A 27,801-nucleotide genomic window follows, 5' to 3' on the forward strand; every position below is an offset into this window, starting at 1 on the left:
AGCTCATGGCTCCGCCCAATCTCCCGGAAGACTTCGTCAACCATCATGGCGCTCGCGAGAAGTGTCTACAATCTGCTCTTCAGAAGAACATCAACTTTCGCTATAACCATCATGGTGGGAGCTGTGGTCTTCGAGAGGGTGTTTGATCAGGCTGGAGAAGCGATGTTTGACAACATTAATCGAGGGGTAAGATATCTTTCGACTGATTTCGGTAGATTTCCTCATGACCCACCGATAGACTGACCTTGATCAGCCTACTTGATAACAATAACTAAATATTTATAGGGATGAAAGTATAGGATGTATATATATGGTTATATAAATATATGTATGTTGTCTTTATAATATAAACAGTTTAATGCCATTACACTGTAATGCTAATTTATTTTTTATCTGGAGTGTCTGTACAATCAGATGTGCCATGCATGTAGTAATGCAATGTGTTTTGCTCACCCTGTGTGCTGTCATTCAGTTGAGTATTTTCTTTTTGTAGAAACTCTGGAAACACATAAAACACAATTATGAACAGAAGGATGAAGAATAATGATGATCTTGTGGAGCGTCCTGTTTCCTGATGTGACCTAGTTGGACAATCCACTGCTTTTACAGTGTGCTACAGCCGCTGTGTTTCATCTTCCAGCCGGATTGTCCTGGGGACATAGACAGAGACTCTTTAAATGTGATGTGTCCGCTTGTCATTGTGCTTTATACCACATTCTTCACCATTTATAAATGTGTTGCTAACATAATTCTGTCTGAATAAACCCAACGACCCAGAATCGTTGAAATACGGTGGTTCTTTTGTGTGCAATGCAAGAAGAAATTTCAGGCGATGTTTTTTTTTTTTTCAAGGTTTAAAACAGAGTACAATTTTAAAATGAATTAATTGAAGTCTTGCATTGATGGAACTGCTATGTATTCTCTTCAAGATCTCAGACCGAAATTTCTGCCTCCATTTCCCAGGCTACCCTAAGATAATCAGAAGATTTAGTAACCTGTGTAGAGAACAGGGAAACTAATTGGGAAACCATATGCACAGAATCTGGGGCTTGTCGCACTCGATTACAGAAACAATGCTCTTCTTTCTGAATCCTATAGTCAGAAAAAGTCTGATGAGCATAATGTCGAATTTGCAAATAACGAAAAACACTAGAATAAGTAAGACGATATTTACTAAGAAGATGGTCAAAGGAGAAAAAGTGACCATCTTTGTACAAAGTCATTAAATGTGGAAAGATCCTTATTATTCCACGCTTGAAATGCTCTATCATTCAAATGGGAGACTGAAAAAAGGGCAGCGTGCCACCAAGGAATGTCCTTAAAGAGCTATGCACTACAACATTTTTTGTGATATTCTTTAAAGGAACACAAATTGGCTAAAGCAGGGAGAGAACTTTCGTTTACAGAATGAGATTCCATAAGAATCCAGAGTATGTGCCGCATTCTGATCAGAACAAGGAAAGCCATCATTCCAAAACATCAAATCCATAACTTTTCCTGCCCAAAAATAAAGTTGTAAAACTGCCATTGCCAATCCACTCAGCTCTTTCAATTTTTTCTAAACAAGCCTTAGAGATGCGATGTGCCTTATAGCCCCAAATAAAATGATAGAATCTAGGTTTCTAAAGAAAGATTTTGTCAGATAGATTGGTAAATTCTGAAACAAAAATAAAGACCTTCAAAGGGCAAACATTTTTCTAGCATTAACATGGCCAATTAGAAACAATGGCAAGATCCTATATTTTCCAATGGTAGATTTTAGGCTCTTTATTGCAGCCATAAAATTAAGCTTAAATATGTATTTTGGATCTGTGGGAATAACCAAACCTAAAATAAGTAAAATGACCATGAACAATTTTAAAAGGGATGGACAAAAGCCTTTCTGAAGAAATTAACAATGTTCGGACCATAAACCGTCAAGTTCAAAAGGGATAAAATTTCTGGTGATGTTTGATTTTTAGTTATTTCCCATAAACCACCGCATATGAGTGAAAATATTTTACTTCTAGTGTTTCTGCTGAAATCACGCTGAAACTTCCAACAGAAATAGGGATATATTTCTCTATTAAAATAACTACTTATATATATATATATATATATATATATATATATATATATATATATATATATATATATATATATACCATTCATTTTATGGTATTGCAGAAGTTAAAAGATCTGTATGTCAGCATATCTTGAGGCCCCTTTGAGAAGAATTGCACAAACAACTGAAAAAAATCATTAGTTTGCTTTCTGGCTGACCTAGTGTAATTTAGAGACATGGGCAGCACTGTAATGTGTTCTCTAGTCTCACTTATCCATCAATTTAAAGCTTGAAAAGCCAAAGTTGGTTTGCAATGTACTTCGTAAAACGTGAGAAAGTGTCCAGTTTTAAGATAGACCAACCACTTGGTGTCAGTAGAGCACTTCTTAATGTCACTATTTTCTCAAACACTTCTTTAGGTCACAGTGGAATTTTTTGCATTACACACAATAAAGTTAAAAAGTTCATTTAGGGACCTCAGGGTGAATTGTAATCTCATAGCTTTGGATGTGATTGAAAAAGTAAGCAGTACTGACCGTATATGCACAGACAAGTACTGACCGTATATGCACAGACAAGTACTGACCGTATATGCACAGACAAGTAAAACCACATTTTACACAGGTTTTCTCTAGACTTTTGCATGGACCACCATCACTAATTTTTGCGGACGATTAAGGGTATCCGTCAGCCCGATTGAGAAGCCCTGTGTCAAAATACAGAGCGGAACGTTCACGCGCGCACAGTTTGTGCACGGAGCCTATTGACGTAACACACGACCAAACGTTCCGTCAGCATGCTTGTCTCATGGTGCAGCTGTAGGTAGTTATTTTACAAATATTACTGTTGAATGCTTTTAAAGAAATATATTCTAACAGACTGATAGATATAGATACGTTTTACATATATAAATATTTACTATTTTCCGCGTTAACATGCGTGTCACAGGTCTGTCTTAATGATATAAAGCGTCAAAATAACATGTAAACATTTGGTCAAATTCATGTAATAACAGAAAAAGCTGGACAGCACCTTAGTTTTTCTGATTGTTCATTAGGTTACTTAAATAAAACCTTAGGATGTCTAAAGTTAAACTGAAGAATCACGCTGAAAGTGTTCAAACTAATGGTCAGAAGAAGAAAAATAAACACGATAATGATAAAAAGACGTTTTTCTACGACACAACGACAGTCAGAAATAAGAAGACGAAACCAAAAAGTGTAAAGCCAAGTGTTATGCCCCCTTCAAAAGTTGAAGAGTATTCGTGCAACTGGAAGACGTTACTGCAGGTAAGAGCAGTTATTTACCATGGTAAAATCATACTGAACTCCTGTATTACTGATTATCAATGAGAAATGCATGCTATTTGTTTTAACATTTGGTGTGTGTGTGTAGATTCTTGCTTCCAAACCTGAAAAGAAGGATGAAGACACAAAACAGGCAAAAACCACAAACAATAAAGGAAAGCAGCATCAGAACACACAGTCAGTTTCCAAAGACTCTCATAAACCAGATAAACCCTTCAAAAAACCTGCTTCCGAGACGTCTGGAAGAGCAGAAAAAGATGGATTCCAACAGAACGGAAAAGACTCCACCGGACACAAACAATTCAAAGCAGAGAAGAGGAAAAGAAAGGAGGAAAAAGAGAAACCGATGAACAAAAAGAAGAAAGTTGAGGAGGTGGAAATGAAAACCGCAGAGTATGTGTGTGTTTTAGTGCTGCTTCGTTTCATATGACTGTCCTGTAGAAGCTTGTTTAAAAAAATATATATTTAAGTTCATATTTTACAACTCTTTAAAAAAAAAAAAAAAGAATTCAGAATTGGGAGATGGAAAAAAATTGCAATTAAGTTTTTTACTTCTATGAAAATAAAAAAAAAATGCGAATTCAGAATTCATAGAAGTAAGCCAAAAATGCAACATGAGTTTTGAGGTGAAAAAAGGTCTGAATCGCAAAATATGTACTCCAGATTCTGAGATAGGAAAAAAGTAATAATTGTGAGACATAAACTGGTCGTAACATAAACATTGTCTAATTTTTAAACTCCTAAACTTGATCATCATTGTATAATGGATTCTCATACTAAAATCTACATTTCATGTTGTATTTTTTTTCATAAATATAAACTGTGAAACAGTAATATTATAAACGTATAAAATATTATTTGGAATTTTTCTTACATTTTCTTCTTACTATAGTACTGTTGTTTAAGCTTTATTTGAGTTCTTTCAGAATCAGCTTTTAAAAAGTACAAATTGTGGAGTGTAAGCTCAAAATATGCAAAAAGTCAAAATTAGAAGTTATGAAGAATAAAGTCTGAAACGTTTGATTTAGAGTTAAATAGCGGAAACAAGCTTCTATAATGTCTTCTTTTAACACACGTTTGGTCTTAGGCCTGATATCTGGTTCGATGATGTGGACCCGGATGACATCGAGGCTGCGGTGGGGCCCGAGGCTGCAGATATCGTACGGAAACGCAGCGGGGTGCTGAAGTCCAGTGCAGAAGTCACAGAGAGCGCGCTGGTGAAAGAGCACGCGTTTGAGGGGTGAGACACCTGCAGCTCTCTGGATACTCAGTCAGCGCTTTTGAAGGATGTCCACTAATGGCTCTTGTCGTGATGGTGATTTCAGATTGACCCGGGCTGTTGCTATGGACTGTGAGATGGTGGGCGTCGGGTGTGATGGCGAGGACAGCATTCTAGCACGAGTCTCCATCGTCAACCACTTTGGGAAGTGCATCTATGATAAATACGTCAAACCCACGGAAAAGGTTACGGACTACCGGACGGATGTCAGCGGCATCAGACCGGCGGACATCAAAAATGGTCAGGACCCCTCATAGCAGAAACGATATGATTGAGTTTCTGTATTGCATTTGAAAAATACAGTATATTTGATGAAATAGTTGTTTGCATGGATTAAGAATGGAGTAAGAAAGTATTTTCTCAGAATTCTGAAATTTCTGACACAATTTTGTCTATTTTATGTCATTTAGAATTTGCAGGGAATATAAACATTTCTTGCATTTTTTTTATATGGAATCGCAGGTTTATAACACAATTCTGACTATTTCTCACAAATCTGAATTTATTTAACATCTTGCCATTCTGACTTTTTTTCTCTCAGAATCGTGTGTTTATAACACAATTCTCACAATTTTGACTGAACATCCCAGTTCTGGCTTTTTCCACAGTGTCAGGTTAATAACACAATTCTGACTATTTCTCACAATTCTAATGTTATATCTCTCAATTTTAGTTAATTTTAGTTTTTCTCAAATTATGTGTTGGACAAAATTCTGAATGTACGTTTTCACAAATTTATATGTTAATATTTCTGTTGAAATATGCATTTTGTGATGCAAATGATGAAATTAGTTAAGCCTTAAACTCAAAATTCTGAGAAAAATGACAGATTGTGAGAGAGAAATTCACAATTGTGAGATTAATAAGTCATGATTACCTTTTGAATGTTTTATTCTGTGGTAGAAACCGGTGTGTTTGAGACGATTTATTGTTCTTCATGTGATTTGACAGGTGAGGACATCAAGACAGTCCAGAAAGAAGTGGCTCAGATTCTGGAAGGAAGAATATTAGTGGGACACGCCATTCACAATGATTTAAAGGTACAGTACACACAAAAAAAGGCCATTATCACGTTCATATTGTCATCATATCATTTTAAACATCTATGTCTTGTTCATAGATTTTGCTGCTGGATCATCCCAAGAAGATGATCAGAGACACACAGAAATACAAACCATTTAGGCAGAGAGTAAAGGTATTACGGGCAATTTGATAAACATTATTAATAAGAAAATATGCAGTCAGTGAATCAAAGTCATCTTAATTGCCAATGTCCTCTTGTCGTCTTCCTCAGAGCGCACGTCCTGCGCTGCGGGTTTTATGCAAAGAGATTCTCAATGTTAAAGTCCAGCAGGGTGAACATTCATCTGTAAGTCTCTCATCAACATCCAAGACAAATGAAACGGTCTTCTTTGATCGATTGAGTTAAAAAAGATCTATACTTTAATATCGTTGCTGTCTCATTTGATCAGTTTAATGTTGTGTGTGTCTCATAGGTCCAGGACGCACAGGCCACTATGAGGTTGTACACTCTGGTGAAGAAGCAGTGGGAGGCGGAGCTTAAAGCAGCCCGGGGGGGTACATTTCAGAAGAGCCCCCGAAAACCCAAAGCTTCTAAAAACCAGAGCAAATAAACTCGGATCAGCCAGTAAAAACTCATCACAACTCTTCAGACTGAAACTGAACACGGATCTGAGCGGGGAACTACTTTACTGACATGCTTTGTTCTGGAGCAATACCTTCTGATGATGATGAACTGGGTTTAATATTCCTTTCTGAATGTCTCTCAGTTTGTAACAAGTCCCAGCTTCTGTTATTTGATGGAGGAGACCATCAAACCGTTCAGAATATCAATAAATAAGTGTAACTGTATTATTGAGCCCTTTTTATATCAAGTAATTTAAATGTCCATTTCCCATCCTGTTCAAAATTACATGACATATATAATTATTATATCTGGAGATTTTCCATACTTTTCAGTCTGAACCGCTATTAAAGTCTCCATACTTGATGGCACAATGTGTTGATTTATTTTCTCTTAATAACTATACAAAAAAATTAAAATCCCCCTAAAAGTACATTTTATCCATTATAACTAATCTGATTCATGAATATTCAAATTAGCCACGCCCCCAGCAACTCAAGGGTCATTATGTTGTCAAACAGCTGAAAATGTTTTGCTAATCTTACACAAACCATGTTCTTGTGATATGCTAAGGATATGAAAAGCCCCACCCTGCAAATTGGCTCGCAGAAATGGTGGTGATTTATGAATTTGAATATTTTGTCTTTAAGCATATTAAAATTGCCAGATCACAGACATGATCAAACAATGTTAAAAACTTAGTTTTTTTTTTTACCCACAGGGTTTTTAAATGTAATAGATAAATCATAGTTTAGATTAGAAACTGTTACATAGAAACAGAACAAGCATGCAAGGAGGTCAGAGACAAATGTCTTTATTTAGCTCATGGAAAAACAGAAAAAAATAATGCTTTTTACACATCGCAAAGTCAGTTAGTTACATGTGACTGATCCAACACAAATACACAGAGGGAAAAGATCACTGCTAAACAGCTAATGACAATCAAGTTTAGGTTGTGCCGAAAAACTTCAAACCTTTTTTCAGCCAGTGATGTTGTGTTTGTGAGATACAGAAGTGTTTAGTAATGTTTTCACATTTAGGAGATGACAAAACTAGAGTTTCAGCTTTGCTTCCAAAAGTTAAAGATAAATAAGTTAATTCTGCAACACGTCTGTGTGGACGAGAGATTTGAGCTGGTTTGTGTGCTGGTGAAGTATTGATTGAAATAGTTTAAAGCTTCAGATGTGTTACTGGAAATCATTTTACCGGCTGAACATTTCATGCAAGGTTTTGTCTTACACTTTAAAAAATTGTGAAAAGTTTAGTGAAAGTATTTCATAAAAGCATGTGAGCATCTAAAAGGATGAATCTCACAAACATGCTCAGATCACATTTATGTGGAAACCTGATTCTGCCATGAGACTTTTTTTCTTACAATTTAGATTATTTTTTTTTAATTCTGATTAATTTTTTTGCCATTTGTTTTCTCAGATTTTGTTTTTATTTTTTTTTAACTTGCAATAAAAGTACTTCTCACAGTTTTTTTCCCCTACAGAATACAAATTTTTAAAGGTAATTGTGACTTTTTAATATTAATATTTAATATTTCATAAGTGTATCTTTTTCTCATTGTTACAAGTTTATACCTTGCAATTTTTACAATTCTGATTAAAAAAACTAAAATAAAGAAATAAATGCTATTACCCTTTTTATCTTTTCATTCAGTAGTGGAAATAGGTTTCACCCTAAAACCAAAAAAACTATAATGTTTATTTTACACTTTGAAAATGCATTTGATGTCTGCATTGCAACGTAATGACGATTAAGCAAATCATTTTAAGATTCCAACCATGATTTATTTAAATTCTAAGTTTTATTCTTGCAGTACAATTGTTGTATTTAAACTGAAATAAATGTGCTTAATTGTCATAAAAAAATTAAATAAAAAAAAGACTTGTGGCTGAAATATGATCCAGACGTACTTGACAGAGTTCATGAAATTCTCCCTCACAGGCAAAAGCCAGTAACAGTGTAAACACTAAGGTAAGAACGTGACCTCTGACCTCCACATTATAGTTCTTTTATCTTGTAGTTTGTACCGTTGGCTTTCATACCATCACTCAGTGCTGAGACTGCCTCAGAAAGATACAGAAACAAACATCACGTCACTTTCGTTCCAGAAAAAAGAAGCCCTTCTTCAGTGCAGCAAGAGACGCATGGCTTTAGAGGAAAGATCGAAACACACACACACAGGTTCCTGGAGATGGAACGTAATGTTAAATCACTTGAAATGCACTTCATCATTCAGTAAAACACTCACAAGAGCTTCTAAACAGACTTCAATCAGGGCAGCGTCAGATTTCCTTTCTGACAGGAGTGAAAACGAGGCTGTGAGGGACTGATTTTACTGCTCTTTAGCAACGAACCGATTGTTCAGCTGATGATACGTCTTTGCACATAAACGTTCATGATCTAGAACTTTTATACAGTGCTTGCTGTTGTTAAGATTGTAAAAGTCTGTCCCTCACAGCCTCGTTTTCATCCGTTAAAATTTAATATGGCGTCCAACCTGATTAACGAGCGTAGATCAGACTCTCAAATAACAAACAAAGGAAGTGACTGCGAGATTTTGGAGCAGCGTATAATAAAATGACATTCCACCGTTTCTTATGAACACCAAACATGCTGCAGCAAAGGATTCTGGGTAAAGGCCTGTTAGAGGTACAAATAGACGCACAAACACACTTAGTTTTGCTCCCTGCAGAGGTCCTGGAATCAATTAAACACGTTTTGTTAACATGCCTACACATTAAAATACAAATAGGTTTGTTCTTTTACAAGATTTACCAGTCACAAATGTTTTTGGAACTAAGAATTCTGGGAGAAATCCCAATGGCCAAAAATTCCAATCCCCTGCGCAGAGTCGCTGAAGTTAATTTTTGCACTCCAGCTTTGGGTTTTGTAAACCTAAAATACATCAGTTTTTTATAAAGAAGGATCAAAATAAAATAAATACTTGAAACAAATGTGCGTGAGAGCACAGCTGAAACAATTCACTTAAAACCCATTTTATTAAATAAATCCCACACTAACAACCAGAGAGCTGCTTTGTGCTGACTGACTCACGCTGTCAGAGGTCAAAGGTTAGCTTAAATACATCCCAACAAACAGGTGACAGGTGAAGCGTCTAGTTACGTGAAGGGAAAGAGAGGGAAAGAACGGAACGGAGGTAGAGGGGCTTCACGGCAATGAAGCGTCTGTCGGTCTCTCTTCGTCGCCCTGTTTTTGATGCTGCAACCGGGCGTAGCTCACCGCGTCACCTCTGAAACACAGAAAGAGCACAAACCTCCATCAGTTCGTCAGTAATGGCAAAATGTAAAAGGTTGCTTTTTTCTGTGAGCAAGTAAATGCAAAAAGGCCCTCACTTCTTTCCCAGTGATGCGAGTCCGTACAGCACTCCTGTAGAAAATGCGATGGCGTTCCCAAACAGAGTTGTGATGGAAAAACTCAGAAAGACGGGAAACAGCGCCATCCTGAGGGGACAGAGAGAAATCAGCGTTAATTCTGATCCAAGAGATAAAAACACATTACAATAAATAATACACTACTGTTTCAAGGTTTGGGGATGTGTTTATTTTTATTAGGAAATTATCATTTTATTAAGCAAGGCCGCGTTAAATTGATCAGAAATTACGGTAAATATATTTATGACGTTACAAAACCGTTTCCACAAAAATATACAAAGCAGCACAACTGATTTTAACATTGATTATAATAATCAGAAATGTTTCTTGAGCAGCAAATCAGCATATTATGATTTCTGAAGATCATGTGACACTAAAGACTGGAGGAATGATGCTGAAAATTCAGCTGCACATCACAGAAATAAATGACATATACTATACTCAAATAGAAAAGAGTTATTTAAATTGTAATAATATTTCACAATATTGCTTTGAAGTGTATATTATAGTTAATATCAAATGTTTGTTATAGTTCATAATCATGTTTGTTCATAATGCATTAAATAATGTTAGTTTATGCATCTTATAAAAGGTAAAAATGTATTTGTAGGCTATAAACAGAAATGTAATGTATTATTATTGTTCACTGGGGTCTAGAGGATCAGTGGAAATGTTCTACAATGAGTAGAAAAACAACAATGCAGCTTCATAGAAACTTAAGAGAAACTAATGTAATCGAGAATATTTATTAATCATTGATTAAAGATTGATACAACGTTACACTAACATTTACTGACGTCATTAAAAGATAAGGCTTTTATTTGATAATTTTACACAGTTACACCTGTTGTGTACAGATTTCTCCTAGAAGACAAAAACGGCTCAGTGGACGCTTTAGCTTTCAGAGCTGCTGTGTGTCCTCTGGATGAAGACCACTTCTTGTTTCACAGTAAATCTGTATTAGTTAGTCAATAGCATTGTCTTCATTGAGCTGCACTCACCCGCAGTAAAACAGTGCTTTCTGCCAGGGCTTCAGACGGTCCGCACGCGCCGCAATGGCATTCGCAAACTCAACGAACTGACAGCAGAAGGGCACCTCACACAGGAACAACACAAACGCAGTCAACCTGAGGGAAGGAAAGAGACAGATAGTTCACCTTGTGAATGTCTTGGATACTACATTAAAAAACACTGAATGAATGAACTGAAACGTAATTTCTTACACCATCCAAACTCCAGCCGCGATGTTTAACGGATTCACCGTCACACAGTTCCAGATGCCCATTGATGCACATGCTACAAAAAAGACAGAAATGTGTTATGTTTTTGAGAATAACATCTATATTTGTCATCGAAACAATAAAAACATTGTTTGGTGGGATATCAAGATGGGTTTGATAACCTCAAAATGACCAAATATTTCCTCATATAGCCCATGATTTCCCAAGCTAATAATGAATAAAATAATAATAAAATAAAAATTTATATAATATTAATATTATATAATATTATATAATATTAATATAAAAATATCACTTGATTTAAAATTAAAATAAAATACAAATATTTTGAAATAAACACAATCAATCCAACGTTTACTAAAAAGATTAAATATATTATAAAAATAATTTTATTCGTTTACTTTCATATAATGTGACCATTAATCAATATCATCAATATCAGAGAACTATGTATATGCAATTGTGTTGTACAATTATTGAAATATTAACTAAACAAAATATAATAAATAAAAATATATATTTATTCATTAGATATATGATTAAACACTTCCAATACAGTGGTCAGGATCAACCTTCACATCCTGTTTTATGCTAAAGATTAATCTGCGGGTTGTAATGGAGGTTTCAGATCGAGACCTGAGCATGTAGGTTTATGTTATGTCTGCTTCAGGAACTTGTTATACTTGTTGTTTAGAAACAGAACAATCAGAAACCCACAGGAGAGAGCAGCTGGATGACTGGAAGGAATGCAAGCGTTTGTTAGGTTTGATGAGCAGCTGCTTCTGTCACCTGTGTCTCAGCAAATGTAGACGAGAACAGAGAGCTATTGATGCCAGCTGACACACACACAGATTACTGCTGGTACAACAGTGTGTGTGTGTTCAGATCTAGTGTTAGCACAATCTTTGTGTCTAATGAATAATACCGAACAGAAGTGATTAAGTGTATCCCCCTGCAGCTAAATCACTCAATATCAGAACACAGTCAGAGACAGACAGGATGTGTTTCCACTGGAGAAGCGGTTTAAACTGGGGTCTGTACAAATTATTTCATTTGTTATTTATAAATATTTAAGAATTAGAAATAAAATTAGAATAAATATTGGATTCATACATATACACATATACATACATACATATATATATATATATATATATATATATATATATATATAGATCCATAAAAAATAAAACACACACACATACATATATATATCGAAAATGTATTTTAATCTTATTTCTAGTAATACAAACAAATAATAAAAATATGTTTTAAATAAAAAAAATGAACATAAATATGTAAATAAATAATAAATCTAAAAGTACTATAATGAGTAGAAAAAACTATGTAAAATACGTAAAATAACGAGAAAAAAACTAAAACTCAGAAACGTAACTAGAAATTTTGCAAATAATATTTTTCATATATATTTATAGTATTTATTTTTCACAGAATAAATGAGAAACTAAATAGATGGCTGTTAAAAGGTAGGATGGAGTTCGTATTTGAGGGTCTAAAGCCCCTAAAGGATTGAAAACCCCCGCACTAGAAAGAGAGAGAGCGTGTTATTCATAACATATGTTGACTCTAACAAAAGACACAACAGAACAAAAGGATGAGAAAGAAAAGAGCAGAAGAAGAGAAAGTTGCAGTTGCTATGACACCTGTGTTACCATGACAGTGTCTGCAAAAAGAGCTCACACAATCCACTCCAGCATCTGAGTTTATCTCATCATATTTATCTCAACACGATGGATTAAATGGGCTTTAATCACCGCACTTTAATACATAATACTGAATTATATTCATATACCAATACATCTGCATGGTACCCCAAGAACAATACGGTATTACCCTGGAAACATAACTGTGGTACTTATTTATAAGTGTTGATTCTCCATGACAGAATTTCTATGTGTTTTCTATGAGAGTCACTGTCTGAAGATGATTGATTGATTGATTGATTGATTGATTGATTGATTGATTGATTAGACATGTGTTTGTTGAAAGCAATCATCTGATCAAATGTATTGATTAACAGAGTGAGACAAAATGATAAGCATATGCTGGTCTATATGATATTGGGATTGATAATAATCAGTAATATGGTAATATGCTAATTAATAAATAAATATCCATGCTTGAGTAAAATAAACAAATAGATCAAAATAAAAATGAAATGTATTTTGATTTAAATAAATGAGTGGGAGTAAATTCAATTCATAGATTAAAATTAATGTATAAACTGATTAAAAGAAATAAGGTTCAAATAAAATAATATAAAAATTAAAATAATATACAATTTCATCAAAATAATTAAACAGATTAAAATAAAAATTATATACAATTTTATTAAAATAAATAGATTTAAAAATATATAATTTTATTTAAATAAATAAATACTACATTTAACAGTTCAGCACTATAGCGAGTAGAAAAATGTAATTAACGTAACAACATAACTGATTTTATATAAGTCGCTTTGGATAAAAGCGTCTGCTAAATGCATAAATTATTATTATGAATTATTATATATGTGTGTATTTATGTATGTATGTATAATAATTGTAATAATGTTTAACAAATATTTATAATCATTTTTCACAATATAAATTTAATCTTGCCTTTTAAATTGGGGTCCCTCACACATAGTAGATCATATTTAAAGGTCCTTGCATCTGAAAAATGTAAAACCACTGTTGTACTCTAAGGAAGTGATTTCACTATCTTAACATGATCTTTGGTTATTTTGATATGCTATAGTCAAGGATGTGAAAACACTAGAAGTCCAGCACATGTCATGTGACTGTGTTGTTGGTTGTAAGACAGTATCCTTGTTGGAAAGGTTTCAAATACTATCACACACGGACACACCTGTCTATTCTGCATTGTACAGCCATATGGCCACAATCACGTGTGATGATACTCACATATGCCACCCAAGACACCGGCCAGTTTGCAGATCCAGCGGTACCACCAGGACATGCCATCGTCATCTGTGACCGTTTTAGTTGGAGCTGCCGCTTCCTCCGAGCTCATTTTCCACCGTTAAATTATTCAGACTCCCGGTGTCTAACTTATAACTCACCGGCAGCTGCAGTACCGCGGCGGCCTGAGGGAGTCGCTTTTTCCCCGACGAGAACAATGGCTTGAAAGTATATAGCCGATTGTAATGTGTGCTGAATAAACAAATTGCGTAATAAAGTTATCAAACAATCGGCATTCCAAAATATAACTGAAAATAAAATATATTTTAAAATCATCCTAGTTAAAAAATAATAATTCTGAAAGGACACTGTTGTAGCGTTATTTATCTGGTCTCATTATGGTGTTACAGAGGCAGAAGGCAGCAACACATCAGAATATAATCCAAACCTCTCAGAATCGCTGTCGAATTTCGTCTTCGAGTCAAAACGGGCCGCTGAATCGGTGTCCTCAAGAGTGAAATAATCTTCTGGGTAATGTCACTTTAATTTAGTAGAGCCCTTGCTCCTGTTGTCTTGGAGGTTCCCTTGTCTGCGTTGCATTGTGGGTGGAGCCAATAATGCGTCACTACGCACACGAGCGTCAGACGCATCAAACGCAACAGCATTCGCGCAATCAGTTTACGCACTTAAAAGTGTTTGTCAGCACAGCTTTTGATACAGTTTTAATACAGTCTTATAATACCTTTAATACCTCCTACTACTCCTGCTGCTACTATTACTAATTATTATTATTATTAGATTGAAAAATATATTAAAGGTGTATGGTAAACACTACTACTACAAGATTATGAGATCGAGTCACAACCAAACTGTTAAAGAAAGGGGAAAAACATACCCATATCTACCCATCCTGTTGTATAATGTTATTGTTCTCTTATTAATAAAGATGCTAAGATAAAGAAATGTTAAATTAAAATAAATAAATATGAATTTTGATTTAAATACATAATTATTGTGTTCTATTCTGTTGTATAATGCCATCGTTATCTGATTTATTAAAAATATAATATAATATAATATGATATAATATAATATAATATAATATAATATAATATAATATAATATAATATAATATAATATAATATAATATAATATAATATAATATAATATAATATAATATAATAAAAGCCCAATCAGAAAAAAATGCAGACGTCAGCTACTCGAACCATCGCGATATTTTGTGGTTTGGCGTTAACACAGATCTCCAAAACATATGTCAGCCTTCATCCTAAATTTACTCAATGTGACGTCATTTACAGATCTACACATCAAATGAGAGGATCAGCGGCTGTGTTAAGTTTGTTGACAGGTGTCTCTGCGCTACACGAAGCCGAGCCTCGCGCAGGGACCAGCAGCGTACTCTGAACCGGACAGACAGGAGAACATGAGCTTCTTATTGTGAGTCTGACTCTGTGATTTAGATGAATATTTATAGATAAGCATCAGTTTACTCCTTTAGCTCGTCTTGCTAAAGAGCTTGTTGAGTTTTTGAACCGAATTGACCTCTGTTTTGTGCGTGCATATCGTTAAATGTGCCAGTATTTCAACGTGACAGCTTCATTAAAATAGGCATTTTTCATGCAAATGCTTCAGGATCGAGATCAGCCCAATTCTGGCACATTTGCCCCGGTTTCTTGGCTCTCTGATGTGCTGGACTGGAAGGGGGGCAGATCTTATGTAATGCATGTTTGTTTCACACTGTGCTGTTCAAAAAGCACATTGTGTGTCACTTTGTATCAGAGAGTTGCCTGGTGTGCAAAGCCTGTGATGCATCCAAAGTTGAAAATCTTCTGAACACAGGCTGAACTGTATGCTGAGAAGCTGAGCTATTGATGAAACTGCATGAAATTCAATTGTAAACAGGCAGTGCAACTGTCATGAATGACTTTTTAAACGACAAAAAGATGTTTTTATCCACCCAGAATGCTGATTAATTCAGTTTAACAGCCTTGCATCATTCTAATCGCATAATTTCGGGAGGGAACAGGGCGTATTTGCTTTCTCTGTAATTACTTTAAAGAACACGTTTGCATCTTACAAGAGGAAGAGAGTGAGAAAATCTCAAATGAAGAACATCTGATTCTGTAATCTGAAGTTTTAGCTGGAGTTGTTTGTTATGATGCATCATTGTGCAATTGAATTTACAGATAAGGTTGTCTAGAACCATTAGAGAAGTCCGTCACAAGGAAACCGACCTCCTCAAAACAGCTGAGAATGATTTCATTTGGAAACTATTGTGAAGTGCTTGTGATGGTTCACCGGAAGCATGTGATTTAGGAGAAGTTCAGAACAAACGCAGACATGTGATGTCATTTGAATGATGTTTTTGAAGCTGAATTGAAAAATGTAGAGTGGCGTGCGTATTTCTTTTGATTGGAACCGGATGGACTGCATGTCTCTGTCTGAAGATTTGCTTTGTAAATCAGATGAGAAATATGTCAAAAATGTGACATTATAACACACATGTGCTTCTAACAATCATGACTAGGCAGTGTTTCGTAAAGACTACTTTGACGTTCTTTAAAGAAATGAAGGTAAATGTTCTCAACCAACTCAAGAGTCCAAACAGATGATTAAAACATCACAATAATTACTTCTGGATTATTGTGATGTTTTTATCAGCGGTTTGGACTCCCATTCTGACGGCACCCATTCACAGCCATTGGTGAGCAAGTGATGGAATGCTACGTTTCTCCAAATCTGTCCATCTTGAATGGCCTGAGGGTGAGGAAATGTCTGGCAAGTTTTCGTTTCTGGGTGAACTTTTCCCTTTAAGTGTGTTTTGTGTTCCATCTCCTCCAGCGGGAATCGTTCGTCTAAGACGTTTAAGCCGAAGAAGAATATCCCCGAAGGTTCCCATCAGTATGAGCTGCTCAAACATGCTGAAGCCACGCTGGGCAGTGGGAACCTGCGGATGGCCGTCATGCTTCCTGACGGAGAAGATCTGAATGAATGGGTGGCCGTCAACAGTAAGAACCAAGAGTCACATCATATTTACTAATCATCCCCACACCCACAAACTGATTCATTTGTTGTTTCTAGAGTGTTTAGTGATTGCACATGGTTTTCTTGTTTCTCTATATGTTTGCTTGCTTTTCTCATTGCCTTCCTAACAACTTTGACCCCTGACCTATTGATGAAACCAAACCAAATCATTCCCAAGAGACACCGTGTCCATTGCAAAATTACTAACACACCTCCCCCAACATGCACACACTTCTAGTTCTTCTTTTGGAATTTATACAATTTGTCAAAAATGAGAAGAACGTCATTGTGGAAAGTTTTAAAGATTAATATGACTTTCACGATTGTTTTAGTATCTCACTTGTCTTTCTAATGACATCAGCACAGGAACAGAACCTAATGACGTGCTCCCAAACAGCTTGCCACATTAATACTATATTAAAATGATGGATTTGTGAAGATTCAAAATTCTAAAAAGTGAAGGTTTAAATGAAACAAACTATTTAATATGTGGTCTTAATTTTTTTTATGTAAATATAGCAGTCATTCATTTTCTAGGTGGAAAGCAAAGTCGAACTTCTGATTGTGCACAAAATAATAATGGCGTTAAATGTTTCTGTTTGGTTGTTTCTGCAGCGGTGGATTTCTTTAACCAGATTAACATGCTTTACGGCACCATCACGGATTTCTGCTCGGAGGACAGCTGCCCGGTCATGTCTGCAGGACCAAAGTGAGTGTGTTTGGACGGTGAGGAATGAATGATCGTGTCTCGGCATCACTCATCTCTTTCCCTTTAGATACGAGTATCACTGGGCAGATGGGACCAACATTAAGAAGCCTATAAAGTGCTCGGCTCCCAAGTACATTGATTATCTGATGACGTGGGTTCAAGACCAGCTGGATGATGAGACCCTGTTTCCTTCTAAAATAGGTACCTGCTGCAGAGATAGTGTAGTTTCATTGAGATACTAATAAAAAAAAAAATATTGTGTATATTAATCTGTCTCACCGGTCCAGGTGTTCCCTTCCCCAAGAACTTCATGTCTGTGGCCAAGACCATCCTGAAGCGTTTGTTCAGAGTTTATGCTCATATATATCATCAACACTTTGACGCGGTCATGCAGCTTCAGGAGGAGGCTCACCTCAACACGTCTTTCAAACACTTCATCTTCTTTGTGCAGGTGCTGTCACTGCTTTATGAACGTCTTTAAAAGTGCATGCACAAGCAGTAAACCACAAGAGGTATTTCAGAGTCCCTAAAACATGGCCTAAAGTGCCTTATTTCTGTTATTATAATGACAGCAATAGCAATCTGATAAAAGATAGCAATTTATAATCAAATAAAAGATAGCAATTAATAATCAATTGTAGGCTTCTTACAGTTGTCAAACAACTTGCTGAATTAAATATAGTATCCATGATATGGGATGAGCAGTTGTGTATATTGTCTTTAATAATTGGCTCTGAACTAGTCCAGTTATTGTAGAGGTATAGCTGTAAATCTGTAAAAAAGTTTTTGTGATGCTCATAAATTTGTGTTTTAGCTGTTGCATTGCTCATCTAACTAAATTGAAATGAACTCTTAACTGAAACAATTGGAAGAAATTAACACTTTTATTTGTGATGGATGCATTAAACCGATCAAAAGTGACAGTAAAGACATTTATATTGTTACAAAAGATTTCTTTAAATAAATGCTGCTTGGTTTCCGTAATAATATGAAGCAGCAACATTGATGATAATAATAAAAGTCTCTTGAGCAGGAAATCAGCATATTAGAATGATTTCTGAAGAATCGTGTGACTGGAGTAATGATATTGAAAATTCAGCTGTGCATCACGGAAATAAATTACATTTTACAATATATTCAAACAGAACATGGTTATTTTAGATTGTAATAATATTTCACAATATCACTGTTTTTAATGTGTTTTTGATCAAATAAGTACAGCCTCGGTGAGCAAAAGAGACTTCTTTTTAAAAACAATACAAATTCTTACCAATTCTAAACGTATGAACTAATGTTCTTGAATTTTAAATGAATGTAATAAATTATTTTGTACATTTTTAGGAGTTTAACTTGATCGACCGCAAGGAGCTGGTGCCTCTTCAAGATCTCATTGAGAAACTCACAACAAAAGACAGATAAATTGAGATAAGGAGGGGAACAGAAGTTAACCGTGAAGAACCCATGATCCTGCTCTCTCTTCTGACTCTCGTTTCTATCTTTTGCTCTGAATAGATGATTTTAACCCCACAGCACTGCTAGGAGAAGTGAAGGAATGGCACAATACTAATATTTCTAAATGCATCAAACCATTTGATGACAAAATGATGCCTGGATGAAATGGTAACATATGATTTGAAATCACATTATTGGTTCAGTTCGGTCACTGAAAGAGAGGGATTTTAGCCTTTGAGAATTGAACTTCGTACAGACTCCAGTGATCCGGTTTGGTGCCTGTGTTAAAGCAATGAATGCTTTCTTTGACCAGTGTGAATGTTAAAGTGCGTTTAATTCTTCAGTTCTGTAACGCTGACAGCAAAAAGATGGAGTTGAATAGTTTAAGTCAGTTTTCCTATGCAATAATGATCTTGTTATTTGTCCTCACTGATGTTAATGGACAAAATTGTTGTTTGAAGTTCATATCAGAGCTGGTGTATTGACTATATATTTTGTATTTAATATCGGTCACTTTGAAGTATTTTAGCCAGGTTTTAAATAATAAATATGAAGTGTGCATGCTAGAATTGCTACTTTGTTGGACCCAGATGGCTGATGGGAAGTGTTAGCCTTGCATTTATATCTTATGCCATGCATTAAAAAGACGCAAAGAAATGAATGCAAACCGAGTCTTTGATAAGATGTTTGTTTTGCACAAGTTTGTCGTGAAGCATTGAATTTGTGCAACTGGGTTACCAGACTTTTCTTAAATATTTAAACCTGTTGAATTATTAAAGCATTTTAGTTGTAATATACTTACTCATACAGTCAGTACAGTTCTGAAATATTCAGTACGTTGATGAATTTAGCTTGATTGTTTGGTTGTATTAGTTGTTAAGGTTAGAGATATTCAGCTTTCGGTTCTGAAGTGAGTGATTGTGGGCTTTTCTTCTCTACCTCCATTCTAACCTTTTTTTCCATCTCCGTTCCTCTATTAACACTTTATAGTTGTTTAAAAATCCTTAGGTTTACGTTCCTTTGGACATTTTGATGTTATTCATATTGTTTCACGAATGTAATAGTTTTACTTCTAGTGGTTTGGACTATGCCATAGTGTAAAAGTGCCAACCGCTGATTAATATCAGATAGATGTGAAGTATTTATAATGCTTTTTTGTCACTGAAATTAGAATATATTTTCCCTGAACTGTAAAATAATTACGGTAGATTAAATATGTAAATACATGCATATGATTTCCTGATAATAATAATAATAAAATCACTAACTGATGGTATTTTTGCTGTACATAAAGCAAATAAAACCCTTCTCTTAACATTTTATGAATGTGTATGTTTTATATTTAAATATTTTCTACATGTGTGCATAAAATGAAACGACTATTTACAGTTAAAGTAACGTTTTAATATTGTTTATTGTTTTTATAAATTACTATATATATATATATATATATATATATATATATATATATATATATACACATATATATATATATATACATACATGTATATGTACATATATGTATACATATATATATATATATATATATATATATATATATATATATATATATATATATATATATATATATTATTTTTTTTATTTTTTTTATACAGCCATTTATTCTCATGTGAATTGTTTTTCAAGTAATGATAATGAAGTTAAAAAAACATGAAGTGGTGTTGTGTTTTTAAAGCACAAGAGGTTTGAGAGCAGCTGTTTCCGGTGGGAGGAGCTTAAAGTTTAAGCGCCAGAATTTAATGTCCCGCTTGTTTCTCTGCTAACTGACTGTAACTGTACCTAGTGTTATTGTACATTTCTGCAATATTCCAAGAAGATAAAATGTCTCCCACTGCCAAAAGAGTCTGTCCCAGTCCTCTGAACGACAGCATGGAGAAAAGATTGAAGCGCATCTCCATTGAAGGAAACATTGGTAAGTCATTCGTTGTTTTTTGTCAGTGACATACTGTAAGCATATTTCATAGCTGGACATAACCATTGAATGTTACAAATCCAGCTTTTATACGTTTACAATTGCTTTTCAAAGAGATTTATGCTAATACGATTACTGTTCTGACTACTATGAAGAAGATAAATATTTATTAACGTGTGTGTATATGACGACCTTGACGTTGACGAACATTTCCTCTTATGATTCATGATTTTTTATTATTATTATTATGTTTTTTTTAATGCGTATTAAAAAAATATTTGTTTTAATACATACTTTGCATATTAAGAGCTTGCATTTTGATTTTTAATTTAAAAAAATAATGTCAGAAAATAGCGGAAGTTGGCTTGTCTTAAAACATCCCGCATCCTGCTAAACGGCTTTTTCTTCCTTTTTTTTTTTGCTATTGTGGAAGAAATTTCTATCGTTAATTCTTGTAATGTTTATAAACATGTTTAAATATGATTTCCCTGTTCTAGCCGCGGGTAAATCCACTTTTGTTCGCCTGCTGGAGGAGTATGATCGAGAATGGGAGGTAGTACCGGAACCCATCGCTAGATGGTGCAATGTACAAACTCACCACAACGAGTACGAGGTACAGTCAAAAATACTTTAAACATAACCAGTATACACATTTTATATTGTAATATAAAAAGCTATAATTCTTTACGACTGCCTAAAATGTATATATATCAAAAAAAAAAAAATTCACTTATAAAATGTCAAACCAAGTGGTATTTATTTTAAAGAAAGTTAGCGGAAACACCATTTTCAAGCACTTCTCTGTTGAAAGTAATTCCCAGCATGGCTCATTTCTAAATGTGTAGATGGCACTTGCTTTGATGTTTTGTTACTCAAACACCAATATCAGTATTTTTGTGGTCAGTCACTGTACACTACATCTTTTACAGCATTGTCTGAGTATAATAAGCAGACCTGTTATCCAGCGCTGGCTTTGGCAAACACTGTTGTCCTCTGGGAATCAGCAGATGGTTTAGTCCTCATCAGATGAGCACTCAGAGCAGCTGCTTCACACATACTACTGAGAAATACACTGGTTGATCAATTAAACCTTAATTGGAGGTCATGTTTCCTGGAGGAGAGTCCTTGTCTCTTTTTTTAATGTGTCAAGAGGCTGGTCTTTATGTCTATGACGCACGGTGGACATGAAAGGCATCTGAACCACTGCTGAAGTGTCAATTGAACCTATATTAGCATTTTCTTTTTTTAATGTCACTGTCCCCTTGTCCCCATCAGTATTAAATGCCTAACAAATGTAGACCAATATAACGTGCATGTGTTCGTTCAGGAGTTGACCACGTCTCAGAAGAGTGGAGGAAACGTGCTGCAGATGATGTACGAGAAGCCCGAACGCTGGGCTTACACCTTCCAGAGCTACGCCTGCATGAGCCGCATCCGCTCGCAGATCAAATCCACCAACGGAAAACTGCGTGAGGCCGAGAATCCCGTGCAGTTCTTCGAACGATCCGTGTACAGCGACAGGTAGATTAATATCTGTTAGCATCTCCTCCTTTCGTTGATGAAGGGTCTATGATTGTTATACATCTGTCATTATGGCACAAAGTCATATATAAAAATATAAAAAAGTCATAAAAAAAAAAATAGAAATATCAACTAATCGGCTTACTTTAATCACTTTGATTGGTGTGTTGCAGGTACATCTTCGCGTCTAACCTGTATGAAAGTGAGTGTGTGAATGAAACCGAGTGGGCCATCTATCAGGACTGGCACAGCTGGCTGCATAAGCAGTTTGGGAAACACATTGAGCTGGACGGCATCATTTACCTACGGGCAAAACCAGAAGTATGAGCACAAACCCGGATGGAGCCTTTAAAGAGATTCTGCTGTGCTGTGAACGAGTAAACAAGATGATTTTGTGTTACAGAGTTGTTTGGAGCGATTGCATTTGAGAGGAAGAGACGAAGAACAGGGAATTCCACTGGAATATCTGGAGAAACTCCACTATAAACATGAGAGCTGGTTACAGCACAGGACCATGAGGTAACACACACACACACACACACACACACCAGCCATTATAATGTCTTCGCTCATATAAGTACCAAAGTACTTATGTTTGACATTCTTAGAAAAAAAGTTATTTATATAAATTTATATAAATGTGAATAAATTATTATAAATTTATTTTATTTATGAATAACTATTATGATAAATATATTTATATGTAGCATATTTTAAAACAAAAACTATATATATATATATATATATATATATATATATATATATATATATATACACACACACACAAACATACATATATTAATTTACATTAAGATATTAGATAGAGAGATAGAAACGAGATAATACAAAAATTTATTATTATAGATTATTGTTATAATTATTATAGGTTATTTAATATTTATTTAATTTATTAGTTTACATTTAGTTGTTTAATATAAACCTTTTAAGAATGTAAAATGTAGCTGATGATAAAGAAAATATATTATAGAAAAATATATCCTTAAAGTAAAAAAATAATACATTTTATTGATTTACATTTAGATTTTTTGTTACCTTTTTAAAATATGTAAATATAAAGTAATTTACATTAAACTGATATATGTATATGTGTGTGTGTGTGTGTGTGTGTGTGTGTGTATAATAAGTAAATAATACATATTTTTTTAGTTATGTTTAGATATTATTATATATTATATAAAAGGATGTAAAATGTAGTAAGAATAAAAAAGGATTTAAATGAATTAATTATTGCAAATATATAAATTGTGCACCCTCATTTTGTGTGTGTGTGTGTGTGTGTGTGTGTGTGCAGTATGGAGTTTGAGTATCTGAATGAAGTGCCGGTTCTTACCCTGGATGTCAATGACGATTTTAAAGACAACAAGATCAAGTGTGATGATATGATTGAGAAGGTATGACACACACAGTAAAGAAAAGTGAATTCTTTGTTGATTTTTTGCTCGCCCTAATTATGTTTGCTGATTCTTGGAATGACATGAGGGTCATTAAATGATTAATTTAAATTTTTGCATTAAGTGAATGTAGCATATCACCCAGAGCATGTGTTGAGTTTGTCAAAAGTGGCGAGACTAAAGTCGCATCTTATGATGAGGGTGCAATACAGGGACCATTATATACTCTTGAAATTGCATGTTATGCATGGTTTATACTTCAGACACACACATTGTAGCTTCATACATATTATACCCACTGTGGAAGACACACACTTTTATTTGCATGCACATGGAAACTTATACAGTACAGTAATAAATGTATTAAATAGAAATAAGAGCCAGTTTCAGTTTAAAAGCTGATTTAAATTTTTTTTTTTTTTTTTGTATTCCCAGGTGAAGGAATTTCTGAGCACCCTGTGATTACGACAAGAAAGGTGCATGCTGGCCAGAATAATTTAACTTTTTTAGTTTGTTTACTTTATAAAACTATGAACTTTTTTTTGTGTGAAAATATGAAAGTAGTGTCCATTTTGTGCTTATCAATGTTTCTGTCATTTAAATTTGTATACTTTTGAATTAAATAATAAAAAAAATAATAATTACCAATATTTCTTTTGAAGAACAAATATAAGTCCTCTGCTCATCATTTGATCAAAAATACAGTAAAATCAGTAGTACTGTGAAATATTATTACGATTTATGTTTTCTGTTAATATATGGTAAAATTTAATTTATTCCTGTGATCAAAACTGAATTTTCAGCATCATTACTCCAGTCTTCAGTGTCACAGGATCCTTCCGTTGACAGTGTTGAAAACAGTAGTCCTGCTTCATATCTTTGTGGAAACTGACATTTTCAGGATTTTTTTAATGAGTTTAAAGTTTGAAAGAACAGCTTTTGTTGTTGATAGAAATCATTTGTAACATTATAAATGCCTTTACTGTCACTTTTGATCAATTTAATGCATCCTTGCTGAATAAAAATATATAGAGATTTGATCTCTCTGATCCCAACTTTTGAATGATAGTGTGTGTGTGTGTGTCTGTCTATATATATATATATATATATATATATATATATATATATATATATATATATATACATATATATTCAACAATTGTGCTTTAATCAAAGCATCCTCTGTGTCTTTTAAATGACTTGTTTACCCAAAATCAGCTGAATCATCATTTCCCTCCCCTCATGTCGTTTCAAGCCCGTATGCTGGAGCTGCATGAGGGAGAGTGAACACGAGAGTTTTGGGGAAAGCTACTCCTGTAAATGCGCGCAGGTGTGTGCTGATATTCCTGAACGGCCAGATGGTGGCGTAGTTCTACAGCGCTTTAAAAACAAAACAAGAAACTGCTATTCCTTGAATACTAAGTTATCATTTCATGCCTAGAGAATTCTAAAGAACCGAGTTATTCACTACCATTACTCGTGATGTTTAAGTACATTACTTTTTCATGAGACATGTAAAACTCGAACTGGATGACGTTCCTGGAGTTTTCCTAAATTATTTGGAACATTCTACTAAATGTTGAATAAGTCTACACTACAGAATAATTTTATCTGCAATTACCAGGTGCTCAAGAATCATGTTTATTTTTAAGGGTTTCATGGATATGTAAATGTAATCAAAGCAATAAAGGAAAAGTCAAATTATTTCTGATAGATAGATAGAATGAATGTTATTGATTTCATTTACATACTTAAATTCATATTACTACATATTAAAATGCTTCACCTCGAAATGTGCTTTAAGATTATATATATATATATATATATATATGTATGTATAAAATTTGTTATGAATGTATTAATGTAAACACAGGCTATATATTGCTTGCTAAAGTAATGTTACACTAAATAAATAAAAGTACCTTTTATTACACTTAAGCGTATTTATTTGAATGTTTATATTGCAGAGACCTAACTCTGAGCTGCAGTATATTTCAGGTGTATTCAGACTCCACTCGTGTGTTTCGGTGCGGATGCAGGTATTCACTATTGCATCTCACATGTTGTCCTCTCGTGTCTCATCCTCCCACTGCTGCGTCACGCTCGAGGAGGGCGAGATCTTTAAATATGGAACAAGACGAGCGCGACGCGGGCAACGTGGAGATTGTTTCTTCGGCACGGAGAGAGTTCGTGAGCTTGTTGCGTTATGACTGCTGGAGTGAACGAGTCTACTGTAGTTACTAGAAGCAGCAGCGAATTATCTCTGGCTCCAGATAAACAGAAGTGAGTGTGTGTGTGTGTGTGTGTTCCTGCTTCTACGCATCCAGACACGCTGAACTTGGAGAGAATTCGCACTTGCGCATACTTTGAAAGTGTTTCTGAAGCCCGGACGCACTTTAATTTGAATTCAATTCAGCGGAGGAGGAGAAAGCGCGTCTCCGCGCACAGCACGGTCAGCATGAGCGACAAAAACAAGTGAGTACTTTTGTTTGCATGTTATCTTCTCAGTCGAGAACTGTTGCGTCTCCATGAGTGGGTCGAGAATAGCCCTCCCACCCTGGATCTGTCCTGCTTCTTCAATAAAAAGTAAAGGTGTAACCGTATCCTTCAGGACAGAGCAACAGATCTGCTCCGAGACTGCGGCCAGGGCTTCAGGTTTCAGGGACGGAGGTTATTATCTATTAAAGACGTTAAACTGGGCTTTTGCATAAGTTTGACAGCTCATGAACATCCTTAATCTTCAAACTTCATAATGGTTTCTTGTAATAGCTTCTAACAAGAGTAATAGTAATAGCTTCTATTTATTTGGCATCTATGCTCCCAAAAAAAGACCCATTAACATCCATGGAACCTTTCCATTGCCCTAAAGTATTTTAGAGTGAGAAAAACGGGTTCTTTAGATGTTTTTCACTTCTTGGGGAACCTGAAATGTTTCTTTTATTGTTCTCTTTTGGATTCTTTGTTTTTAAAAGTGTAGGAGAGCGATTTAAGGTTCTACAGAGAACTTTTTATTCTTCAGGTGAAACATCTGTTAAAAACAGTCCAGAAATCAATAAGCTAAACCTTAAAGAGCCAAAGCGTGTTCATCATCAACAACACAAAACAATTCCACCAGAGAACCTATTTAGGTCACTTTTATTACCTGTACTTTTTTAATATGTATTTTAGAGCCCAAAGGCTTCCCAAATAACTATATAGTAACTAACTTAGAACTTAGAACTGAGAACATTTTAATAATCTAAAGAACCCTTTGTGTAATTGAACCAAACATTCTAATAAAGAATCTATAGCAAGTGGATGGTTCTTTCCTGAACCCAAGAACCACCTTTTTTTTTTTAAACTGAGTGAAATATCTCATGGGGTCTCCAGAGGCTGTTAGTAGGAGGTTCCACCACCGACTCGTGATGTATTGAGGGTTCACTCTTTTCGTTCTAATGTTACTGTCAAGTCATGCTGTTTAAGTTGCCCTCTTTACAGGTTCCCTGAAGCCCTGGCTTGAGCGGTCAGCGTAATCTTTTTCCAAGAAGCTCCTGTCAAAACCAATTAGCTCCTTAGCGTCCAGAAGCAATGCGTGCGTTGCTTAGCGTTCCAGAAACCGGTGGCTGGATATAATGCAAGGGATTCAATCTCTTTTTAGTTCAGTGCAGCATGTGCTGTCATAATAAAAGAGCCAGCTGCCTGCAGGGATCAGATTGTCTGACCAATAGTGCTCTTCAGATGTGAGTGGATGGATCACGTGGTGTCTGCTTTCTTATGCAGTGCTAAGGACATATAGATTTTTACACTTTAATAACCACTAATGTTCATTGCTGGTAAATTAACCCTCAACAACAGTTATGTGATGGTAGTTAATGTATGATTACCATATTAATATGGAATGGT

At 34.8% G+C, this 27,801-nt stretch overlaps 6 protein-coding genes across 13 annotated transcripts in view; 5 read left to right on the forward strand and 1 right to left on the reverse strand.

The window, feature by feature from the left end:
• Positions 1-7: 7 nt before the first annotated feature.
• LOC127941782 (cytochrome b-c1 complex subunit 9) lies at positions 8-779 on the forward strand. Its single transcript, XM_052537177.1, has 2 exons — positions 8-186; positions 494-779. The coding sequence occupies exons 1-2, from the start codon at positions 46-48 to the stop codon at positions 542-544; spliced, it is 192 nt and encodes a 63-aa protein (XP_052393137.1). The 5' UTR covers positions 8-45; the 3' UTR covers positions 545-779.
• Positions 780-2,760: 1,981 nt separating this feature from the next.
• LOC127941928 (RNA exonuclease 4) lies at positions 2,761-6,502 on the forward strand. The gene is made up of 8 exons (XM_052537417.1): positions 2,761-3,333; positions 3,440-3,744; positions 4,439-4,591; positions 4,677-4,870; positions 5,582-5,670; positions 5,751-5,825; positions 5,925-5,999; positions 6,127-6,502. Exons 1-8 carry the CDS (start codon positions 3,124-3,126, stop codon positions 6,262-6,264), a joined length of 1,239 nt encoding a protein of 412 aa, XP_052393377.1. The 5' UTR covers positions 2,761-3,123; the 3' UTR covers positions 6,265-6,502.
• A 571-nt stretch (positions 6,503-7,073) lies between these two features.
• On the reverse strand, positions 7,074-14,484 carry LOC127941930 (calcium channel flower homolog). Its single transcript, XM_052537418.1, has 6 exons — positions 14,296-14,484; positions 13,851-14,099; positions 10,903-10,975; positions 10,681-10,806; positions 9,641-9,748; positions 7,074-9,537 (listed from the first exon to the last, which is right to left on the reverse strand). The coding sequence occupies exons 2-6, from the start codon at positions 13,957-13,959 to the stop codon at positions 9,456-9,458; spliced, it is 498 nt and encodes a 165-aa protein (XP_052393378.1). The 5' UTR covers positions 13,960-14,099; positions 14,296-14,484; the 3' UTR covers positions 7,074-9,455.
• Positions 14,485-15,146: 662 nt separating this feature from the next.
• LOC127942156 (MOB kinase activator 1B) lies at positions 15,147-20,373 on the forward strand. 2 transcript variants are annotated; one of them, XM_052537764.1, is made up of 7 exons: positions 15,205-15,305; positions 16,530-16,631; positions 16,710-16,876; positions 17,508-17,601; positions 17,669-17,802; positions 17,889-18,052; positions 18,943-20,373. In XM_052537764.1, exons 3-7 carry the CDS (start codon positions 16,822-16,824, stop codon positions 19,018-19,020), a joined length of 525 nt encoding a protein of 174 aa, XP_052393724.1. In that variant the 5' UTR covers positions 15,205-15,305; positions 16,530-16,631; positions 16,710-16,821; the 3' UTR covers positions 19,021-20,373. The 2 variants fall into 2 exon arrangements, with proteins under 2 accessions (XP_052393723.1, XP_052393724.1); XM_052537763.1 differs by lacking the exon at positions 16,530-16,631 and having other exon boundaries at positions 15,147-15,305.
• Positions 20,374-20,775: 402 nt separating this feature from the next.
• On the forward strand, positions 20,776-24,974 carry LOC127941402 (deoxycytidine kinase). The gene is made up of 7 exons (XM_052536400.1): positions 20,776-20,986; positions 21,484-21,599; positions 22,314-22,507; positions 22,681-22,828; positions 22,911-23,026; positions 23,820-23,919; positions 24,355-24,974. The coding sequence occupies exons 1-7, from the start codon at positions 20,896-20,898 to the stop codon at positions 24,379-24,381; spliced, it is 792 nt and encodes a 263-aa protein (XP_052392360.1). The 5' UTR covers positions 20,776-20,895; the 3' UTR covers positions 24,382-24,974.
• A 1,052-nt stretch (positions 24,975-26,026) lies between these two features.
• Positions 26,027-27,801, forward strand: part of LOC127941442 (electrogenic sodium bicarbonate cotransporter 1) — a 44,583-nt gene continuing 42,808 nt past the window's right edge. For 3 of the 7 annotated variants that reach the window (XR_008149020.1, XM_052536469.1, XM_052536473.1), the window contains exon 1: positions 26,027-26,394. Coding sequence is in view for 6 of the 7 variants with exons in the window: in XM_052536469.1 (XP_052392429.1) it covers positions 26,378-26,394 (17 nt within the window). In the remaining variant the exon portion in view is untranslated. The remainder of the gene's footprint in view (positions 26,395-27,801) is intronic. The other 4 variants (XM_052536470.1, XM_052536471.1, XM_052536472.1 and 1 more) reach the window with 2 other exon arrangements.

This window comes from Carassius gibelio, chromosome A21, assembly GCF_023724105.1.
Source record: "Carassius gibelio isolate Cgi1373 ecotype wild population from Czech Republic chromosome A21, carGib1.2-hapl.c, whole genome shotgun sequence".
NCBI classification, from domain to species: domain Eukaryota; kingdom Metazoa; phylum Chordata; class Actinopteri; order Cypriniformes; family Cyprinidae; genus Carassius; species Carassius gibelio.

Coding starts and splice junctions, on each gene's coding strand:
- LOC127941782 (XM_052537177.1), top strand. CDS start 46: ATGGCGCTCGCGAGAAGTGTCTACAATCTGCTCTTCAGAAGAACATCA. Junction 187..493: donor TTGACAACATTAATCGAGGG/GTAAGATATCTT, acceptor TTCTTTTTGTAG/AAACTCTGGAAACACATAAA.
- LOC127941928 (XM_052537417.1), top strand. CDS start 3,124: ATGTCTAAAGTTAAACTGAAGAATCACGCTGAAAGTGTTCAAACTAAT. Junction 4,871..5,581: donor ACCGGCGGACATCAAAAATG/GTCAGGACCCCT, acceptor GTGATTTGACAG/GTGAGGACATCAAGACAGTC. Junction 5,826..5,924: donor CATTTAGGCAGAGAGTAAAG/GTATTACGGGCA, acceptor CGTCTTCCTCAG/AGCGCACGTCCTGCGCTGCG.
- LOC127941930 (XM_052537418.1), bottom strand. CDS start 13,959: ATGAGCTCGGAGGAAGCGGCAGCTCCAACTAAAACGGTCACAGATGAC. Junction 10,807..10,902: donor GCGGCTGGAGTTTGGATGGT/GTAAGAAATTAC, acceptor TCCTTCCCTCAG/GTTGACTGCGTTTGTGTTGT. Junction 9,749..10,680: donor AAAGCACTGTTTTACTGCGG/GTGAGTGCAGCT, acceptor CTGTCCCCTCAG/GATGGCGCTGTTTCCCGTCT.
- LOC127942156 (XM_052537763.1), top strand. Junction 17,803..17,888: donor CCTGTTTCCTTCTAAAATAG/GTACCTGCTGCA, acceptor TCACCGGTCCAG/GTGTTCCCTTCCCCAAGAAC. Junction 18,053..18,942: donor ACTTCATCTTCTTTGTGCAG/GTGCTGTCACTG, acceptor GTACATTTTTAG/GAGTTTAACTTGATCGACCG.
- LOC127941402 (XM_052536400.1), top strand. CDS start 20,896: ATGTCTCCCACTGCCAAAAGAGTCTGTCCCAGTCCTCTGAACGACAGC. Junction 20,987..21,483: donor CTCCATTGAAGGAAACATTG/GTAAGTCATTCG, acceptor TCCCTGTTCTAG/CCGCGGGTAAATCCACTTTT. Junction 22,829..22,910: donor ACCTACGGGCAAAACCAGAA/GTATGAGCACAA, acceptor TTTGTGTTACAG/AGTTGTTTGGAGCGATTGCA.